The following is a 23,747-nucleotide window of genomic DNA, read 5'->3' on the forward strand; positions in this document are numbered from 1 at the left end:
TCCATGCTTTGTAACGTTGCTCAAACCTGTGTGCTCCTACTGTGCCATTTATTGTTTTGGGTGTGTACTTGCCTGCTTATTGTCCAAAATGCACTGCACTGTAATGTTCAAGAAGGTTATCCCCATGCATGCATGCATGTATTTCACTGCTGTATCTGCAGGACCTAAGAGAGTTCCTGGCATTAGAAATACCTTGATAATTTTCTTATTTCCTTTTTAAAAATATTTATGGGAAGCCATATATATCTCATAATGTCATTATCCATTACTTTCTCTAATAGCTACATATGACTTTCAAAAGTTAAAATCAATTAAATTTATGTTTGAAGAGTTCTTCAAAGATGTACAATAAAACTGATGACATCCTAAATTATTTCTATACAAAAATTTAGAAGCATGAACTTGACTAACTTCAGTATCAAACCCCAATACAGGTAAGATAACTTGTGAACACCTGATTTTTTAAGTCATTAAATAAAGTCAACAACCCAAAAACTCATGGTTTTCAAGCATGCAGCATACATGTGTTAAAAAATAATATGTATATTTGCTATCTGATGGGTCAACATAGCAAATCTGGAGATACAGTGGTATCTGGAACTCGATTACTCCAGCCTTGATTACCAGGGTTTCCCATACCTAGACTAAAATAGAACTTCACCTATATTGACAATGAGAAAATTCTTAGTATGTAAAATTATACCACATGCAAATTATAGTTCAAAAAATTTAATTTCAAGATAAAGAGAAAATATGATAACCTCTATTGTTTCAGTCAGAGTTGTGGATCTTCCTAGATTGCCACTTTGAACCAGAACATAATTTTTTATTACTCTATACATTAAGCAAAAAAATCTAGTAAATTTTTTCACATTAAGTGACAGATCTCTATGTTATTCCTCAATATTTCTTTTATTTATAGAGTTAGATAAAGTCATTAACTAATTGTACCTAGAAGGAACTTTTCCTGGGGTTATGACAATAACCGGTTGAAACCTTCCTGCAGCCTACATGTTACAATTTTTAAGTACTACTGTTCTATAAATACCTCATGGCAACTAAATACAGTTAATATAGGTCAATGAGGAAAAAATAGATCAAATATTGCACACAAATATTTTTTATTTATCTCTTGTGTAAAATCACTTTAGAGTGTTCCTTTAATGCAGGTCTTAAAAATATCCTAAAATTTTGAATTCTTATATAGCTTGACATGAAATTCACTAGAGTTCTAATAAGATCTATCCCAGCCTTGCTTCCAACCTATAATCTAACAAAAATGATAAATTACAATGATATGATACTATTAAACACTTGAGAGTCAATGGAAGAAAAGGGAATTGTTAATTGTAACTTTTCCCAAGAGTTGATACTTGTGTGATATGATCCTAATGGGAGATCATTAGCATTATCTCTTCCTCATCTGACTCTGAGCATCAATACTCAGATTATAAGTCACCATTCACATCAACCAACATTTGCAGGGGCCCATTGACTTCACTCACTTAGAGCCAGACATCCTGGAATGTGAAGTCAAGTGGGCCTTGGGAAGTATCGCTATGAACAAAGCTAGTGGAGGTGATGGAATTCCAGTTGAGATATTTCAAATCCTGAAAGATGATACTGTGAAAGTGTTGCACTCAATATGCCAGCAAATTTGGAAAACTCAGCAGTGGCCACAGGACTGGAAAAGGTCAGTTTTCATTCCAATCCCAAAGAAAGGCAATGCCAATAATACTCAAATTACTGCACAATAGCACTCATCTCACATGCTAGTAAAGTAATGCTCAAAATTCTCCAAGCCAGGCTTCAACAGTACATGAACCATGAACTTCCAGATGTTCAAGCTGGTTTTAGAAAAGGCAGAGGAACCAGAGATCAAATTACCAACATCTTCTGGATCATCGAAAAAGCAAGAGAGTTCCAGAAAAAAACATCTATTTCTGCTTTATTGACTATGCCAAAGCCTTTGACTGTGTAGATCACAATAAGCTGTGACAATTTCTGAAAGAGATGGGAATGCCAGACCACCTGACCTGCCTCTTGAGAAACCTGTGTGCAGGTCAGGAAGCAACAGTTAGAACTGGACATGGAACAACAGACCGGTTCCAAATAGGAAAAGGAGTATGTCAAGGCTGTATATTGTCACCCTGCTTATTTAACTTCTACGCAGAGTACATCATGAGAAATGCTGGGCTAAAAGAAGCACAATCTGGAATTAAGATTGCCGGGAAAAATATCAATAACCTCAGATATGCAGATGATACCACCATTATGGCATAAACTGGAGAACTAAAGAGTCTCTTGATAAAAGTGCAAAAAGAAAGTAAAAAAGTTGATTAAAGCTCAACATTCAGAAAACTAAGATCATGGCATCCAGTTCCATCACCTGATTGCAAATAGATGGGGAAACAGTGGCTGACTTTATTTTGGGGGGCTCCAAAATCACTGCAGAAGGTGATTTCAGCCATGAAATTAAAAGGTGCTTACTCCTTGGAAGCAAAGTTATGACCAACCTAGACAGCATGTTAAAAATCAGAGACATTACTTTGTCAACAAAGGTCCATCCAGTCAAGGCTATGGTTTTTCCAGCAGTCATGTATGGATGTGAGAATTGGATTATAAAGAAAGCTGAGCACAGAAGAATCGATACTTTTGAACTGTGGTGTTGGAGAAGACTCTTGAGAGTCTCTTGGACTGCAAGGAGTTCCAACCAGTCCATCCTAAAGGAGATCAGTCTTGGGTGTTCATTGGAAGGACTGATGCTAAAGCTGAAACTCCAGTACTTTGGCCACCTCATGCGAAGAGTTGACTCACTGGAAAAGACCCTGATGCTGGGAAAGATTGAGGGCAGGAGGAGAAGAGGATGACAGAGGATGAGATGGTTGGATGACATCACTGACTCGATGGACAAGGGTTTGGGTGGACTCCGGCCATTGGTGATGGACAGGGAGGCCTGGCATGCTGAGGTTCATGTGGTCACAAAAATTGGACATGACTGAGCGACTGAACTGTATTGCCTTCAACAGAAGTCAGGACCAATGACTCAAAATCATTACAACAGAGTCTTCTAGATTATGACCCTACAACAAGAAGTCCTGTAAGCCTAGTACTCAGAACTATCTACCAGGATCACCAGACCATTTTTCCCTTCAGAGAAATAGAGGAGAATAATACACAGCACTGGCGTTTTGGAGAACAAGGGGGATGTATCTGAATCTCAGTCCTAGCCTTTAAAAAATTTGATCTTCTATTCTAGCTCCCTTCAGTTCAGTTCAGTTCAGTTGTTTAGTTGTGTCTGACTCTTTGCGACCCTATGAACGATAGAATACTAGGCCTCCCTGTCCATCAGCAACTTCCACAGTTTACCTAAACTCATGTCCATTGAGTCAGTGATGCCATCCAACCATCTCCCTTACAGTGCACTAATAGATGTGAGTAGCTATTTTTCTGTGTCTATCTGTCCTCACTCTAATATTCACAGTCCCTGAGGAACAAAGGTTCCCATATCATCTCTCTGTCCCCACTGGAGAAACTTATGGCCAGTATTTGTTTACTCACCTCCACTCATGCAGTGTGAGAGCTTCACTCACTTGTGTTGGGGGTCTATGTTAACTTATCACTACACTCCTTTCAATAATTTTATTAAAAAATGATATATATTGATACTTGTATATAAGGCATTGTACCAAGCACTGTATTGAGTTTCCAGTCTAGTACAGAAGAAAAGCCAATAAATAACTCATAATAATTGATACAGAATTAAGCATGTGCTAAACATAAACTTGAGAAGTGTATTCCTCAGCACATAAAAATGGTCTTATTAACTGGGTTTTCATTATTAAAGCCCTTAACTTAATGACTTAACTATTGAATAAATTTCATCAGATACACTGGGAATGTGTAGGAGAAGATAAAGAAATATAATGAGTCAAAAAAAAGAGATTCTACCAAATGCTGTTTTGTGTAATTGTTAAATCATGTGATACCTGATACCTGGACATAAAATTAAAAGATTTTGTTGTTGGGTGATGTAAATCATTGAATGACAGAAATTTATTGAAACTTTATTTGGAGACCTTGGAAAATATTGATATTTAGGAGTTAATATCTAGTAAAACTTTCAAATTTCAGTATCATTGTATGTATTTAGGTAGAAAAGAGGAACAAGAAAATGTCTTAAGGAAAAAAAATTAAAAATCCCAGCCATCATAGCAGGAATGAAAGTGCTGCTGAAACAAAAGATATAATGAAAAGAAACTCAATAGATTAAAAATAAAATAATAGTGACAAAATTTAGTTCTTACCAAGGGTATGAGACTGTGCTAAGCATCTCATCAGTTCAATTCAGTTCAGTCACTCAGTCGTGTCCGACTCTTTCCGACCCCAAGAATCGCAGCATGCCAGGCCTCCCTGTCCATCACCAACTCCCGGAGTTCACTGAGACTCACGTCCATCGAGTCAGTGATGCCATCCAGCCATCTCATCCTCTGTCGTCCCCTTCTCCTCCTGCCCCCAATCCCTCCCAGCATCAGAGTCTTTTCCAATGAGTCAACTCTTCGCATGAGGTGGCCAAGTACTAGAGTTTCAGCCTGAGCATCAGTCCTTCCAAAGAAATCCCAGGGCTGATCTCCTTTAGAATGGACTGGTTGGATCTCCTTGCAGTTCAAGGGACTCTCAAGAGTCTTCTTCAACACCACAGTTCAAAAGCATCAATTCTTTGGCACTCAGCTTTCTTCACAGTCCAACTCTCACATCCATACATGACCACTGGAAAAACCATAGCCTTGACTAGATGGACCTTTGTTGGCAAAGTAATGTCTCTGTTTGTGAATATGCTATCTAGGTTGGTCATAACTCTTCTTCCAAGGAGTAAGCATCTTTTAATTTCATGGCTGCAACCACCATCTGCAGTGATTTTGGAGCCCAAAAAAATAAAGTCTGACACTGTTTCTACTGTTTCCCCATCTATTTCCCATGAAGTGATGGGACCAGATGCCATGGTCTTCGTTTTCTGAATGTTGAGTTTTAAGCCAACTTTTTCACTCTCCTCTTTCACCTTCATCAAGAGGCTTTTTAGTTCCTCTTCACTTTCTGCCATAAGGGTGGTGTCATCTGCATATCTGAGGTTATTGATATTTCTACCGGCAATCTTGATTCCAGCTTGTGCTTCTTCCAGCCCAGCGTTTCTCATGATGTACTCTGCATATAAGTTAAATAAGCATCTCATAGGAATCATTTATCTGAATATACACAGAAGGTAGATTTTAGTATTTCTGTTTTTCAGAGAGTTGGAAAGTAGACATATTATCTCAAGACCGCACAGCAAGAATGGGGTTGAATTGAGGATTCAAACCTCTAATGTCTACCATATTCAGGACCCATTAGAAGATAATAGAAATACATTTAATCCAACTACTCACTAGGTGTGTCATTAAAGAATATCTATTATGTATGTGATTATTCTGTCTGTGCTCCAACTTTTATGACTGTCAGCTCAGGGTGTTCTGATGATAGGGATGTTTGTCTTTGCTGTGAAACCAAATATTTCTTCCCATGGTGAGGCAGTTAATTTTACCCAGTCTCTTGAATGTATACAATAAGTTCAGTGCCTCTCACTGCCATGTGATGAATGTTGAAATAACTGTCTTGTGCCACATGAATTTTTGATTTGCCAAAAAAAAATATTCTCAGTTGTTTTAAACATCTTAAAATAACTGATTTCTAGATCATATTTAGGAAACTGTGTAGCTTTTCCTATATCACACAGTATTTTACTTCAAACTGAGCACAATAGCCAAATATCACTTGAGTGTTAAGAACATGAATTTCTATTTTCTAGAACCTACTCATTTCCTTTGCTAATCTAAACTAAATATACATTGGTCTTTAAAAAATACATCACACTGTTGAGTAGTATTGAATTGACACTAAAATTACTTATTTTATTTTGCATGTACTTTACTCATCCACATCTCTTCCATCTTTGCATTCTATTGAGAGCACATGCAAAATGCATGACTATATTTTAAAAAGGTTGGCATACCAAACACCTAGTGTTTGTGTTCAAAAGAACTTTATGATTTGGAGAACAGAATCATGTTTTCATCTCCACCATTTAAGTCATGAAGTCCAAATTACATAGATCAATCTTGGTACACCGATGCCCTGGTCACAGTGTTGGAGTACATGACTTGTATTTAGGTCATTATACTCTCACCCCTAACATCATCCAAATTAGAATAAGAAGAATGGTTCCTGGGGTGGAAAAACCTATTGAGGTATAAGCATGATGTCTGCCAAGCAGTTGCATTTCTGCCCTCTGGAGTCAAAGTCCAGGGAGAAGGAAGCTGGGACATTAAAGCATCAGATCTCAGGTGAAAGTGATACTGGTCGTCACATTTCAGGTATTTTCAGCTGAGATGTTACTAAAGACAGCCCCAACTAATACAGCTACTTCCACAGACTTGTGAATCCTCCTGCATTAATTATAGAAAGCATACACTACTATTACTTATTATAAATGGAAGGAAAATGCTATGTTATTTGACATGCATGATATTAATATGTCAACAGAGAAACTTGGAGGAAAGAAGAGTACTCAGAAATAATACTAGAAATCTTCATGTTGACTGACTTAAAAAATCTATAAATTGTTGTTTCTCTTAAACTTTATGAAATTTCTAAGTTATAAAGTTCTTGATGTTTATAATTTCTATTCTAGTTCAACCAGAATGATTGTTTGTCCTAGAGTAGTAGGAGATACTGGAGAATTCCCTGCATTATGTATGTCCTCTGATGAAGGATAAAGAATGATCTCCACAGAATTACTCTCTGCCTCTCTCTCTCTCTCTCTCTCTCTCTTCTCTCTCTCTCAGAAATACATTCATTTTCTGTTTTTTTTTAATTAGAATCTGCTGAGAAGAAAATGGAACCCTGGAAATCACTCCTCAATGAGTTCATCCTCGCTGCCTCACAGTACAGCCACAACTCCAGCTGCCCCTTTTCCTCCTCTTCCTAGGAATCTATGTGGTCACAGTAGTGGGGAACCAGGGCATGATCACACTGATTGGGGTCAGTTCTCACCTGCACACCCCCATGTACTATTTCTTTGGCACTTTGTCCTTTATTGATCTTTGTCAATCCACTGTCATTACCCCCAAAATGCTGGTGAACTTCATTACAGAGAAAAATGTCATCTCCTACTCCGAATGCTTGACTCAGCTCTATTTCTTTCTTCTTTTTTTTATTATTGCAGAGAGTTATATGTTGGCTGAAATGGCATATGACCACTACGTTGCCATCTGTAACCCCTTGTTTTATAATGCCATCGTGTCTTATTATAGGTGCTTCCAGCTCACAGCAGCAGTTTATGTCTTGTGAAACATTCAGTCGACATTCCATACTTGGCTTATCTTGAGACTCTATTTCTGCAAGGCCAATGTGGTTAACCATTTTTCTGCAATGCTTTTTCACTCTTGGAGCTATCCTGTTCTAACATCTATTTCAACAAATTTTTGGCTCTAGTCTACAGTTCTTTCAACGTCCTGATTTCTGCCTTAATTATTCTTATCTCCTACATCTTCATTCTCTACAAAACCTTCCACATACACTCCACGGAGGGCAGGTCCAAAGCCTTTAGCACCTGCAGTTCCCACATCCCAGCTGTTGCTGTTTTCTATGGATCTGCAACATTCATGTACTTGCAGTCATCATCTGTGAGTCCCATAGACCAAGGGGGTCATATAAAGACAAGGGTTTTATACCTGCTCTGTGCCCATGCTGAACCCTCTGACAAGACTCTGCAGAATAAGGATGTCAAATTGGCCCTGAAGAAAATTCTGGACAGTGGAAAATGTAGATGAATAGTGTTAGTGTCATATCAGAAATAAACTTTTGCTTTACTGAGATATGTAATATTTTAGTTTTATTGTTCAAGTTTTTGGAAATTCAGGATCATTTTCCATACAATACATTTTCCAAATACCCTTCAGGCTAAAACCTTTGAATTTGTGTTATATGACTATTTACGGAGAAATATCAAGAATAAAAGTCAGAGACTCTTGAGATTTAAAGTTTCAGTGTAATATTAAGAAAACAAAAACAAGAATAACTAAGATGATCATCATAAAGTAATGACATATTATTATTGAGCTAGTATAAAATATCAAACACTGTGCCCAGCACTTTATATTAGACAACTTTCTTTAATATTTATGATATTCTTTCAAGGCAAGCCCTAGTATTGATTCCATTTAAGAGATGAATAAATTGAAGCTTGTTGACTTTGAGTAAATGTCCCCATAGTCCCAAACGTAATAAAGACAGAGGTTAGAATGTCTGGCTCCAAGAACTGTGATTTTACACAAAGTAATCTATTCAGTTCAGTTCAGTCGCTCAGTCGTGTCTGACTCTTTGCGACCCCATGAATCGCAGCAAGCCAGGCCTCCCTGTCTATCACCAACTCCCAGAGTTCACTCAGACTCACATCCATCGAGTCAGTGATGCCATCCAGCCATCTCATCCTCTGTCATCCCCTTCTCCTCCTGCCCCCAATCCCTCCCAGCATCCGAGTTTTTTCCAATGAGTCAACTCTTCGCATGAGGTGGCCAAAGTACCGGAGTTTCAGTTTTAGCATCGTTCCTTCCAAAGAAATCCCAGGGCTGATCTCCTTTAGAATGGACTGGTTGGATCTTCTTGCAGTCCAAGGGACTCTCAAGAGTCTTCTCCAACACCACAGTTCAAAAGCATCAATTCTTCGGCACTCAGCTTTCTTCACAGTCCGTCTCTCACATCCATACATGACCCCTGGAAAAACCACAGCCTTGACTAGACAGACCTCTGTTGGCAAAGTAACGTCTCTGCTTTTCAACATGCTATCTAGGTTGGTCATAACTTTTCTTCCAAGGAGTAAGTGTCTTTTAATTTCATGGCTGCAGTCACCATCTGCAGTGATTTTGGAGCCCAATAGCCCCATGTAATTGTGGGTAAGTGTAAGGCCTTCCCAGTAATTTCTTTCTACACATTAAGCATCTACTTTTTCTGTGAGGTTGTATTGCTTTTTGTTAGATCTCTCCAATGTGATCTTCACTTTTATTTCATTTGATTTAATGAAAACAATCAAAATATTTCAAACTTGTGTTGATCAAGCAAAAAGACCAAATGCAGAGTGATTGCAGAATCTTATGATAAGACTTATCAAAGACATTCAAATTATCATATTCAATACCAACAATTTCTACACAAGGAGCCCAACCCATTTTTATCTTTACACCATTAGTGTTATACTGTTTAGGTAACAGGTGCTTCCCTGGTGGCTCAGCGGTAAAGAATACAGCTGCCAATGCAGGAGACGTGGGTTCAGCCCTTGGCTGGGAAAGATCCCCTGGAGAAGGAAATGGTAACCCACTCCAGTATTCTTGCCTGGGAAATCCCATGGAGAGAGGAGCCTTTCAGGCTACAGTCCACAGGGTTGCAAATCGTCCATCCAACACAACCTTGCCACTAAACTACAACAATAAATGTATGTTAACAGCTACTCATAATAACCCCAAATTCTGTGAGCTGTATTACTTTCATGAGGTTCATGCCTTTTGCCATGTAAGTTATAAACAATTGCCATTTCTTGTCAGTTTTATCTTGGAAACATCTCTTATCTCCCTTCATATTGCTCCTTTTTAGCTTCTGGGCATTAACATGTGGTAACTATAAATTCACATGAAACTCTGAATACCCAGTTGTCTTCTGACTCGTCTCAGGTCAAACCGTCTTACTCATTACTGACAGATCAACATTCTTTGGGTAGTGTGCTGCCTTATTCAACTATAGTGTCCAAATATATGACTATGACTATGTTTATATATATATAACATAATTTATTTACCACCCATGTATTTCATTATCCATTCATTCATCAATGTCAAACATTCATCTTCAACTATTTCATATTATTTGACTTAATTTTCATGTGATTTGTCTTATTATTTTCATATTATTTGACCTAATATTCATCAATACTATAAAAGAAGGTAGAACGGCTACAATTAAAGCTTCTATCTTAGGCAAGATTCCTAGTCTGTTATATATAGTCCAGAATATATAAATTTATATATAAATTAGCTAAATCAGAACATATAACCTGTCAGAAATGAAAGAATGGCTTATATGGATCTCTTCATATTTTTAATTTCTGAATAATATAGGAATGATCTCTTTACTTCTTGTTTACATTCTTTCTATATCTGACCTTTACCAAATTCCAAATCTCTTTGTCACTTCTTTTATTTGGCACATTGAAGCAACTTCAATCATAATCTGTTCACTTATACAGTGGCATTCCAGACACACAGTATTCTTCTCCAAACATATCAGAATCCTGCAGCCATAGCAAACCCAAAGCCAAAAGATTTTTGGTGCATGGGTATGGTGGATTTTCCTTGAATCTGAAAGAACTCCATTGGAAGGTATTTAAAACAAAAGATCCTCTAGAACCTTGTTTCTCAGAGTGGTCGATAGACGAGAAATAGTGGTAAAATCTGAAAGATTTTATTGAAAATGTATAATCTCAAACCATACACAAGACTTACTATCAGAATCTGCTTTTGATCAAGATCTTTAGGTTATTCCCATGCACATTAAAAGTTAAGGAGCTTTTGAAAAATATTGATATCTGACCTCACACCTAAAATTTTGTCTTTATTGGCATAGGGTTCAACCTTGGTATTGAAATTAAAAGCAAAAAAAAAAACTTCCCTGATAAGTTTTTTTAATGAGTTTAAATGAGTATCTAAAATTGAGAAGCATTAACTTCCCTTGTGGCTCAGCTTGTAAAGAATCCACCTGCAAAGCCGGCGACCTGGATTCGATCCCTGGGTTGGGAAGATCCCAGGGAGAAGGGAAAGGCTAACCACTCCAGTATTCTGGCCTGGAGAATTCCGTGGACTCATAGTCCATGGGGTCACAAAGAATCAGAAACAACTGAGTGACTTTTACTTTCAATGTAACAAAAGTATAAACTGGTAAAAAATAAAAATGAGTCTTTTTATATTTAACTATAAGATTTCTCCTGACTTGAGTGTGCAATTTACCTTGATTCAATCATTTCTAAGTATGTTTCCAATTTTCCTGTTTTAGAACAAAAAGTGAAAATACAATATATAAGAAGAGAGGAAACATGAAACATAAGTGCCTAATAAAATGTTTTATATATGCAGCTTAGCACTAGAATCATTAATAGTGAGCACCTAAAAAAATCAAAAATTAAGTCAATATTCTGAATTCTTACCCCATAACTTTAAATCCAATAACATATAGATTGGACTTTGAATTAATATGTGTTTTTGTATTTACATGTAAAATCAGTTAAATACATTTTTGCAAGCATAAATGATTTACTTCATCATATTAAGAACTGTTGCCATTTTAACATTAAGATAACTTGTCAGAATGTTGCCCAATCCTCTAAAACCTTTTATTCACAGAGTGGACTAGGAACAACTAGAACTGGCCAGGAGCTTGTATGAGATGCAGAATCTCAAAATCCCAAATGCTCCTGAGAAGGATCTGATGCTGGTTGAGGATTTTATTTTGAAAAAATCTCCAGGTGATCCTGTGAAGAAATCTTGGTCACTAATTGTTGAGTTCAGGATTGACAGAGAATTCCTCTTGAAGGAAAAAAGTTAGACAACTGGGGACATGTCAACTGCAACTGCTTCTTTCTCAAGAGCTTGTCTTCTGAGAAAAGGAAGTCCTTGGAGAGTATTTGACTCCATGTTATTTACTGCCTGGCTTATACGAAATCCACGACACACCTTCATAGCACAGTGATCACAACCACTCAGGGGAGAACTGAGAAAGGTGCAGATGTTTGCTACCTTGAGGCTGAAGAAACACACACTGAAGACTTAGAGATGCTGACCTGTGATGTAGACCAGCTTCAAAAGGGGCTGTGCCAGCCCTCTCAACACTAAAGACAGCAGAAAGCTGGGTACCTATCATTCCTGACACCAATACAGAGCTATCTTCTGAGTCAAAGGAAGCATGTTGCAAACAAAATTTGGTATTGAGATTTCCAGCAAGAAGAAAGGTGAGTATATTAATCTCACATCTGTGGCTTGAGACTATAAGTCTGGAAATAATACCATGAAAATTCAGGTAAATATTCTCATACATTTGTGTATGGAATTACTTATAAAATCCCATTTGTATCCCTCTATGTCCTAAACACTATGCAATTTACTTGCTATACAGAGGAGAATAAGTATGATTCAATGCATCAACTGACTTAAAATATATCTCAAATCTAAAAATGTGCTGTTTAGAAATAACAGTTTTCTGAATGTAAAGTGGGAAAGTCAAATCAATTACAAGGTGTTGGAGAATGTTTGCATGATGATTTCTAACTTAAGTAAAATGGAAAAGAAAAGAGAACATATTTACAACACAACAGAGACAAAGAGAGATGGTAGGACTATTTCATGTGAAAAAAACAAAAAGACAGACAGCTGCTGCTGCTTCTCTTTTAGCCTTCACTCTTTTCCAGCATCAGGGTCTTTTCCAATGAGTCAGCTCTTCGCATCAGGTGGCAAAAGTATTGGAACTTCAGCTTCAGCAACAATCCTGTCCAATGAATATTCAGGGTTGATTTTTATGGCACAAATAGAAAATGGTAATACTGACATGACATCATAGGGTAGATGGATGAGGCAGTTTGTGGCTGAGGATGATGAATTAAAAGACTGCCACACTTTAAATCCCATCTATAGACACCATCTCTATATGTTGCTGTATATGTTTATATATGCACATACATACATGTATATATGTGGATATGCATATGGTTATGTATGTACATATTATAGTATGACTTACTCATCTATTCATCAGTTGATGGACATAAATTTGAATTGTTTCCAATTTTCATTGTTATGAATAAAGCTGCCATGCATGTTTTTATGGTTATAAACATGGCTAAATGCTTTAATAGAAAATATATTTATTATAGTTGAAAATGAGGCTTTGCAAGTATTGAATGTAGATGTACTTTCCTTCCATAAATAGACCCAGACTTAAGTGATTATATAGGTGGAAAGGATGCCAAAACTGTGAATCATTTATATGGAGCACTCTATTCCAAATGAAAAAGAATGTAATGAATTCCCTCCAATTAAAGTGTTTTACTCTTTCCCCTCCAGAGACTACGTAAATGGAAATGGCAGCAGAAAATCACTCCTCAGTGACTGAGTTCACCCTCGCTGGGCTCACAGAACAGCCACGACTCCAGCTGCCCCTTTTCCTCCTCTTCCTAGGAATCTATGTGGTCACGGTGGTGGGAAACCTGGTCATGATCACACTGATTGGGCTCAGTTCTCACCTGCACACCCCCATGTACTATTTCCTCACCAACTTGTCCTTCATTGACCTCTGTCAGTCCACTGTCATTACCCCAAAAATGCTGGTGAGCTCTGTGACAGAGAAGAACATCATCTCCTATCCTGAATGCATGACTCAGCTCTTTTTCTTTCTTGTTTTTATAATTGCAGAGTGTTACCTGTTGGCTGCAATGGCATATGACCGCTATGTTGCCATCTGTAGCCCCTTGCTGTATAATATTACCATGTCCCATCAAGCCTGTTTCTCCCTCATTTGTGGAGTGTATGTGATGGGACTGGTATGTGCATTCTCTCACATAGGCTGCATGCTTAGGGTTCATTTCTGCAAATTTGATGTGATCAACCATTATTTCTGTGATCTTCTGCCTCTCCTAAAACTCTCCTGCTCTAGCACCTATGTCAATGAATTACTGGTTCTATGCTTTGGTTCACTTAACATCTTTGCCCCGATCCTGACCATCCTCAGCTCCTACATCTTCATCATTTCCAGCACCCTCCACATTCATTCCACGGAGGGCAGGTCCAAAGCCTTCAGCACATGCAGCTCCCACATCTCAGCTGTTGCTATTTTCTATGGATCTGAAGCATTTATGTACCTGCAGCCATCATCTGTGAGCTCCATGGACCAAGGGAAAGTGTCCTCTGTGTTTTATACTATTGTTGTGCCATTGCTGAATCCCCTGATCTACAGCCTCAGGAATAAAGATGTCAATGTTGCCCTGAAGAAAATGCTTGACAGAAGAAAGTTTTTGTGACCAGACATAAGATGAGCATGATATTTTAGATCTAGTCATTGCTTGTTACACCGAATGGATGTATGATTCTCTTATTTCAAAATCCTTACCAGAGCTTAAAATCTGAGTTAAGAACAAAATTCCATGCTTTGTTACATTGCTCAAACCAGTGTGCCTCCTACTATGCCATTTATTGTTTTCAGTGTGTACTCGCATGCTTACTGTCCAAAATGTACTATCTGCTGTAATGTTCATAAAGGTTACCCAATGCTTGTATTTTACTGCCATATCTGTGGGACCTAAGATAGCTCCTGAGACTAGAAAGTCCTTGACAGCTTTCTTATTTCCTTTTTAAAAACATTTATGGGAAGCCATATATATCTCACACTGTCTTTGTCCATTACTTTCTCTAATTAGCTACTTTTAAAAGTTAAAATCAATTAAATTTCTATTTGACGAGTTCTTCAAAGATCTGCAATAAAACTGATGACATCATAAATTATTTCTATACAAAAATTTAGAAGAATGAACATAAGTAGCTTCTGTATCAAACCCCAGTGCAGGTAATATAACTTGTGAACAGCTGATTTCTAGGATGGTACGGGGAGGGAGGAGGGAGGGGGGTTCGGGATGGGAACACATGTATACCTGTGGCGGATTCATGTTTATGTATGGCAAAACCAATACAATATTGTAAAGTAATTAACCTCCAATTAAAATAAATAAATTTATATTTAAAAAAAAGTTAAAAAGCCAATATTCCTGAAGCAAAACTTGGGTTTTCAAGCATGCAACCTATATGTGTTAAAAAATAATATGTATGGTTGGTATCTGATGGGTCAACATAACAAATCTGCAGATACATTGGTATCTGGAACTCAAATACTCCAGTCCAGATTACCATGGTTTCCTATACCCAAACAGAAGAACTTCACCTATATTGATATTGAGAAAATTCTTAGTATGTAGAATTTTACCACATGTAAATTATAGTTCAATAAATTTGGTTTTAAGATAAAGAGAAAATATGATGCATTTTGCTATATTATTGCAATCAGAGTTGTGGATCTTCCTAGATTGTGACCTTGAACCAGAACATGATTTTTAATTACTCTATAGATTAAGCAAACAACAACTAGTAAACTTTTTCACATTAAGTGACATATCTCTATATTATTCCTCAATATTTCTTTTTTTATAGAGTTAGATAAAGTCATTAACTTATTCTACTTGTTAGGAACTTTTCATGGGGTTATGATAATAACCAGTTGAAACCTTCCTGCAGCCTGCATGTTAAAATATTTCAAGTACTACTGCTATATAAATATATCATGGCATCTAAAATACAGTTAATATATGTCAAGGAGAAAAAAATTGTTCAAATATTGCACACAATTTTTTCTGTTGTTTTTTTTTTTTAATCTCTGGTGTGAAATCACTTTAGAATGTTCCTTTAATGCAGGTCTAAAAGTTTCCTAAAATTCTGAATTCTTATATAGCTTGACATGAAATTCACCAGAGTTATAATAAGATCTATCCCAGCCTTGCTTCCAACCTATAATCTAACAAAAATGATAAATTATAACTATATGACACTATTAAACACTAGAGAGTCAATGTGAGAAAAGGGAATTGTTAATTGTAACTTTTCCCAAGAGTTGATACTTCTGGGATATGATCCTAGTGGGAGATCATTAGCATTATCTGTTCCTCATCTGACTCTTAGCATCAATACTCAGATTATAAATCACCATTCACATCAACCAACATTTGCATGGGGCCATCGACTTCAACAGAAGTCAGGACCAGTGACTCAAAATTATTACAACAGAGTCTTCTAGGTTATGACCCTACAACAACAAGAAGTCCTGCAAGGTTAGAACTTAGAACTATCCCACCTGCATCACCAGAACCATTTTCCCTACAGAGAAATAGAGGAGAAGAATACACAGCACTGGTGTTTTGGGGACAAAGAGGGATGTATCTGAATCCCAGTACAGGACTTTAGAAAGTTGAATCTTCTGTTCTAGGTCCCTCAGATGAAAAGATGTGAGTAGCTATTTTTCTGTCTCTATCTCTCCTCACTCTAATATCCACACTCCCTGAGGAGCAACTGTTCCCTTAATCATCTCTTTGTCCCTGCTGTATAAAAGTATGGCCAGTATTTCTTTGTTTACTCATTTCAACTCACGTAGTGTGAGAGCTTTGTTCACTTGTGTTGGAGTCTATGTTAACTTATCACTACACTCCATTCAATAATTTTATTAAAAAATCATATTTATTGATACTTGTATATAAGGCATATTGCCAAGCACTGTATTGAGTTTACAGTCTAGTACAGAAGAAAAGCCAATAAGTAACTCATAATAATTGATACAAAATTAAGCACATACTAAATGTAAACATGAGAAAGGTATCCTCAGCTCACAGAAAATGTCTTATTACATGGGGTTTCCATTATTAAAGCCCTTAACTTAAGGGCCCTAGCTATTGAATAGATTTCATCAGATACACTGGGAATGTGTGAGAGAAAATAAGGAAATATAATGAGTCATAAAAGAGATTCTGTCAAAGCCTGTTTTGTATAATAGTTAAAACATGTGACACCTGGTGGGACATAAAAATAAAAGTTTTTGTTGTTGGGTGATATAAATCATTGAATGACAGAAATTTATTCAAACTTCATTTGGAGACCTTGGAAAATATTAATATTTAGGAAGTTTATATTTAGTAAAAACTTCAAAATTTCAGGATCATTGTATGTATTTAGGTAGAAAGGAGGAAAAAGATAATGTCTTAAGGAAAAAAAAAAATTCCAGCCATCATCAGTTCAGTTCAGTCCAGTCGCTCAGTTGTATCCATCTATTTGTGACCTCCTGGACTTCAGCATGCAAGGCCTCCCTGTCCATCATCAACTCCCAGAGTTTACTCAAACTCATGTCCATTGAATCATTAATGCCATCCAACCATCTCATCCTCCGTCATCCCCTTCTTCTCTTGCCCTCAATCCTTCCCAGCATCAGGGTATTTTAAAATGAGTCAGTACTTCACATCAGGTGGCCAACTATTGGAGTTTCAAATTCAACACCAGTCCTTCCAATGAATAATCAGGACTGATTTCCATTAGGGTGGACTTGTTGGATTTCCTTGCAGTCCAAGGGACTCTCAAGAGTCTTTTCCAACACCACAGTTCAAAAGCATCAATTCTTCAGTGCTCAGCTTTCTTTATAGTCCAACTCTCACATCCATACATGGCTGCTGGAAAAACCATAGCTTTGACTAGACAGACCTTTGTTGGCAAAGTAATGTCTCTGCTTTTTAATATGCTGTCTAGGTTGGTCATATCTTTTCTTCCAGGGAGCAAGTGTCTCTTAATTTCATGGCTGCGGTCACCATCTGCAATGATTTTGGAGCCCAAGAAAATAGAATCTGTCACTCTTTCCACTGTTTCCCCATCTATTTGCCATAAAGTGATGGGATCAGATGCCATGACCTTCGTTTTCTCAGTGTTGAGTTTTAAGCCAGATATTTCACTCTCCTCTTTCACTTTCATCAAGAAGCTCTTTAGTTCTTCTTCGCTTTCTGTCATAAGGGTGGTGTCATCTTCATATCTGAGGTTATTGATATTTCTCCCAGCAATCTTGATTCAAGCTTGTGCTTCATCCAGCCCAGTGATTCTCATGATGTACTATGCATATAAGTTAAATAAGCAGGGTGACAATATGCAGCCTAGACGTACTCCAGCCATCATAGCAGGAATGAGAATGCCACTGAACCAAAAGATATAATGCAACAACCTCAGTAGATCAAAATTAAAATAACATTGACAGTATTAAGGTCTTTCCAAAGGTATGGACCATGCTAAATATCTCATAGAAATCATTTATCGAAATTTACATGGAAGGTAGATTTTATTGTTTCTGTTTTTCAGAGAGTTGGAGAGTAAGCGTGTTATATCAAGACCACACAGCAAGAATGGTATTTAGCTGAGGATTCAATCTCCTACTGTCTAACATATTCAGGATCCATTAGAATGAAGATAATTGAAGTACATTAGCTCCAACTACCCATTAGGTGTGTCCTTAAAGAATATCTGCTATGTACGTGGTTACTCAGTCTGTGCTCAAATTTTTATGATCGTCAGCTTGGGGTGTGTCTGATGATAGGGATATTTGTCTTTACTGTAAAACCAAATATTTCTTTCCATAATTTGAAGCAGTTAATTTTACTCAATCTCTTGAACATATAAAATAAGTTCAGTACCTCTCACTGCCATATAATGAACATTGAGATAACTGCCCTGTGTCACAAGAATTTTTCCTTTGCTGGAAAAAAAATATCTTCGGTTGTTTTAGCCATCTTAAAATATCATATTTCTAGATCATATTTATGTGCAGCTTTTACTTTATCACACGCAGAATTTTACTTCAAACTGAACACAATAGTCCAAACATTGCTTGAGTGTTAAGAATATGAATTTTTATTTTCTAGTACCTACTCATTTCCTTTGCAAATCTAGACCAAAGGTACACTGGTTTTTTAAAAAACATATCACTGTTGACTAGTATTGAATTGACACTAAAATTACTTATTTTATTTTGCATGTACTTTACTCATCCACATCTCTACCATCTTTGAATTCTTTTGACAGCATGTGCAAAATACATGATTATATTTTTTAAATGTTGGCATATCTAACACTTAGTGCTTCTGTATAGATTAATCTAAGTACAGTGATGCCCTGGTCATAGTAGTGGAGTACATGGCTTGTATTTAGGCCATTATATTCTCACCCCTGAAAATAGATGGGGAAACAGTGGAAACAGTGTCAGACTTGATCTTTTTGGGCTCCAAAATCACTGCAGATGGTGACTGCAGCCATGAAATTAAAAGATGCTTACACCTTGGAAGAAAAGTTATGACCAACCTAGATAGCATATTCAAAAGCAGAGACATTACTTTGCCAACAAAGGTCCATCTAGTCAAGGCTATGGTTTTTCCAGTGGTCATATATTGATGTGAGAGTTGGACTGTGAAGAAGGCTGAGCACTGAAGAATTGATGCTTTTGAACTGTGGTGTTGGAGAAGACTCTTGAGAGTCCCTTGGACTGCAAGGAGATCCAACCAGTCCATTCTGAAGGAGATCAGCCCTGGGATTTCTTTGGAAGGAATGATGCTAAAGCTGAAACTCCAGTACTTTGGCCACCTCATGTGAAAAGTTGACTCATTGGAAAAGACTCTGATGCTGGGAGGGATTGGGGGCAGAAGGAGAAGGGGACGACAGAGGATGAGATGGCTGGATGGCATCACCGACTTGATGGACATGAGTTTGAGTGAACTCCGGGAGATGGTGATGGACAGGGAGGCCTGGCCTGCTGCGATTCATGAGGTCACAAAAAGTCAGACACGACTGAGTGACTGAACTGAACTGAAGATTATCTTATTTAGAATAAGATAATCTATAGGGTGGGATGGGGTGGGAAAACCTATTGAGGTATAAACATGATGTCTGCCAAGCAGTTGCATTTCTGCCCTCTGGAGTCTAAGTCCAGGGAGAAGGAAGCTGAGACATTATAGCATTACATCTCAGGTGAAATGATACTGGTCATCAGATATTTTAAGTTGAGATGTTACTAAAGAAGACAACCCCAACTAATATAACTACTTTTCAAAGACTTGTGAATCCTCTCTTGATTAATTATAGAAAGCATACACCATATTACTTATTATAAATGAAAGGAAAGTTCTATGGCATTTGACATTGATGATATTAATATATGAACATAGAAATTTGGAGGAAAGATGAATACTCAGAAATAATACTAGAAACATTTCTTTTCACTAACTTTAAAAATTCATAAATTATTGTTTCTCTTAAACATTATGAAATATCTTAATTACAAAGTTCTTGAAGCTTATCATTTATATTCTAGTTCAACCAGAATGATTGTTTATCCTACAGTAGCAGGATATACTGGAGAATTACCTTCATTATGTATGTCTTCTGATGATGGATAAAGAATGATCTCTGCAGAATTATTCTCTGCTTCTGACACCCAAACACACACACACACACACACACACACACATAGATGCATAAACCTTTCTCTCCCTCATACACACATACACACACACACACCCACACACATACATACACACGTACACTCATTTTTCTGTTTTTTAAACTTAGAACCTGCCGAGAAGAAAATGGACCCTGGAAATCACTCATTAGTGACTGAATTCATCCTTGCTGGGCTCACAGAACACCCGCGACTCCAGCTGCCCCTTTTCCTCCTCTTCCTAGGAATCTATGTGGTCACGGTGGTGGGGAACCTGGGCATGATCATATTGATTGGGCTCAGTTCTCACCTGCACACCCCCATGTACTATTTCCTCAGCAGCTTGTCCTTCATTGACCTCTGTCAGTCCACTGTCATTACCCCCAGAATGCTGGTGAACTTTGTGACAGAGAAGAACGTCATCTCCTACCCTGAATGCATAACTCAGCTTTACTTCTTCCTCCTTTTTGCTATCTCTGAGTGTTACATGTTGGCTGCAATGGCGTATGACCGCTATGTTGCCATCTGTAGCCCCTTGCTGTATAATATTATCATTTCACATCAGGCCTGTTTCTCCCTCATTTGGGGAGTGTATATGATGGGATTGATATGTGCATTCTCTCACACAGGCTGCACGCTTAGAGTTCATTTCTGCAAATTAGACATGATCAACCATTATTTCTGTGATCTTCTGTCCCTCCTAAAGCTCTCCTGCTCTAGCACCTATGTCAATGAATTACTGGTTCTATGTTTTAGTGCACTTAACATCTTTGCCCCCAGCCTGATCATTGTCAGCTCCTACGTCTTCATTATTTCCAGCGTCCTCCACATTCCTTCCATGCGGGGCAGATCTAAAGCCTTCAGCACATGCAGCTCCCACATCTCAGCTGTGGCTATTTTCTATGGGTCTGCAGCATTCATGTATCTGCAGCCATCATCAGTCAGTTCCATGGATGAAGGGAAAGTGTCCTCTGTGTTTTACACTATTGTTGTACCCATGCTGAACCCCCTGATTTATAGTCTACGGAACAGGGATGTCAATGTTGCCCTGAAGAAAATACTAGAGAGAAGAATATTCTTCTGATCAGAAATAATACGAGAATGAAGTTTTAGTCTCTGTAACTGGCTATTTTATTGTGCAAGTTGATATTTAATTTTAGCCCACATGTCAATATATATTTATTAACATATATCCATACATTTAGTGGCATTCTATTGACATTATTTCACATTGTATGGCCTGTAATGCCATTTGTCTCTGAGTTTTTCTCTCATAAACATCACTGAGATACAGATTAAAAGAAATAGGATGATGTGGATACATGTGCCCACTAAAGCCATCAGCACCGTCCCTCCCTCTGTTCTTGTCTACAATTGATAATAAACCTTCTGTTAATGAAATATCTTCTAGAAGTTATCATCAATATTCTTTCTTCTGTCCAAAAAAAAAAACACCAAAAACCAGCAAATATGCTATCAGTATAATGACTGTAATCTCTAACTTTTGCACATCTAATCTGGAAAAGTATCTTTTCCAAATCCTAACTTGTGAATATCTGATTTCTCAAGTCATTAAGTTGTGTTGATAACCAACCTTGGGCTTGGAAAAAATTTCTACATATGATCCCAAAATCCTAACTCATAAGAAATTGATAGTGTGGATTTCATCAAAATTAAAATATTTTGCTTTTCAAAGACAGTGTTAAGAAAATAAAAGATGGTTTTAGATAAGTGTATACACTTTTATTTTTACATCTAATATATATGTAGATAGATGGATAAACAGTAATATCCAGGTTTCATATTTTGCTTTCTTAAGTGGCACTTTTTTATGATAAATGAAAACTGCCTGACCTACTATAATTCACTATCCAGCTTAGTGTATTATGTATTTTCTTTAAGTCTTTTTTACAATATCCTTTTTTGTTAATGTTAGGTAATTCTAAGAATCCTAGATTTTGCCTTGTTTCTGACGCGTGACTGGACTCTAGAAAACAAGTGTGAATCTATTACATAATTCTGGCACTATACCAGAAGCCACATCAGCCACAAACCCTAGAGTGAACCTTAGATCTTCCTTTCCAAACTCGGATAATTCTTCCATATGTATAACCTTTCATATTTACAAATCATAAGAAAAAAGTACTCTTCCCTTCTGGGTCACATTCAATTCAACATCTTTGAGGTATCAGGGTTCAAAGAACCATGCTTGACTTTTTCCTCTTTGGTTTTCTTGACCAATTTCTACCACCCACCCATGCATTTACAAAAGAAATAATATGTGAATACTTACTTTATATACTGAGCATGTCAGGCTTACCATTACCAAGTCAATGGGTTGCTAATCCAGGCAACTCAGGGTTACAATTGAAGATGCTGTCACTGGATGTGTGTGTGTGTGTGTGTGTGTGTGTGTGTGTGTGTGTGCGCGCACGCGCGCACGCTTGCACAGTTGCCCAGTCATGTCCAACTCTTTGAGGCCCCATAGAGTGTAGCCTACCAAGCTCCTGTGCCCATGGAATTTTTCAGGTGAGAATACTGAAGTGGGATGCCATTTCTTACTCTAGGGGATCTTCCAGATCTAGAGATTCAACCCACATCTCCTGCGGTTCCGGCATTGGTGAAACCCCAAAAGAGGAGCATCAAATTTATCATTCTATTTGACTTAATAATAGCTTCAATTGCTTTTTCACAAGCAGTTATTTATGTTGATGGGAGAGAACTGAATTACAAGTGGATTTTGAACGTCATTTTAACACATGAAGGAAGTTAATTAGTATAAATTATTTGTGAAAATTTATTTCCTGATGCTGGATTTAGGGTGTTTAAAGGCTCATATTCATAATTCATAAATCATCATGGATTCAATCAAGTCTATTAGAATGTGAGAACCAGACACATTCATTTCTGTACTTTCTTTGTTACCTGTATTCAAAACTACTGGAAAGTGGCTTCAGAGATTTAATCAGAACCAGATGAAAGTTAATATTCATACACATTTGGACTGAAATGCATTGATGAGCAGGTCTTCTTCCTTCAGCTTTCTCATATTCTAAGAAGGGTTTGTTAGGTCAGTCAGACCCATCCTGAAACATTTTATTACATAATATAACTTCTGTGATCTTCAAAACACATAAGAGAGTATAAAGATCTATACAAAATGTACTCTGTATAGATCTAGAAGACAGATCTGTAGACTCTTGAAAATAACTTGATTGCTGCCTAGTTGGTATGTGAAAATAATATGATTTATAATAGATGCTACACTGTTACATCGGCACACTAAGGCAAGTTATTATGAACCAGTGGTGTCTCAGGAATTGTTGGAAATGGTGTATAACATTTGAAATGTTATAGTTTTGAAATGTGGAAAGAAACTGGCTTTAAAAAGGCAGATGCCAGTGTTTGCCCCTGCAGCCTCTTTTGTTGATGAAATTAGACATTTATTATTATAAATGAGTTTCTGCAATGACAAAATGATAGACATTTAGGGAAGATAAATATTATAATAATTAATAAAGTTTTGTACTTAAATATTTGTGAAAGTTTCCTTTTCTGAATTG

The 23,747-nt window shown here is 37.1% G+C and overlaps 2 protein-coding genes and 1 pseudogene across 2 annotated transcripts; all 3 read left to right on the top strand.

The window, feature by feature from the left end:
- On the top strand, positions 6,929 to 7,859 carry OR8G41P (olfactory receptor family 8 subfamily G member 41, pseudogene; annotated as a pseudogene).
- On the top strand, positions 13,205 to 14,146 carry OR8G5 (olfactory receptor family 8 subfamily G member 5). Its single transcript, NM_001390230.1, has one exon. It carries the CDS (start codon positions 13,205 to 13,207, stop codon positions 14,144 to 14,146), a length of 942 nt encoding a protein of 313 aa, NP_001377159.1.
- Positions 14,147 to 20,293: 6,147 nt separating this feature from the next.
- Positions 20,294 to 21,289, top strand: OR8G47 (olfactory receptor family 8 subfamily G member 47). The gene is given in 1 exon segment (XM_002699179.5): positions 20,294 to 21,289. A coding segment is annotated over 1 exon segment (957 nt). The 5' UTR covers positions 20,294 to 20,332.
- The last annotated feature ends 2,458 nt before the right edge of the window (positions 21,290 to 23,747 follow it).

Source organism: Bos taurus, chromosome 29, assembly GCF_002263795.3.
Source record: "Bos taurus isolate L1 Dominette 01449 registration number 42190680 breed Hereford chromosome 29, ARS-UCD2.0, whole genome shotgun sequence".
NCBI lineage: Eukaryota > Metazoa > Chordata > Mammalia > Artiodactyla > Bovidae > Bos > Bos taurus.

Bases quoted from the DNA above. Each gene is read 5' to 3' on its own strand.
- OR8G5 (NM_001390230.1), top strand. From the start codon at position 13,205: ATGGAAATGGCAGCAGAAAATCACTCCTCAGTGACTGAGTTCACCCTC.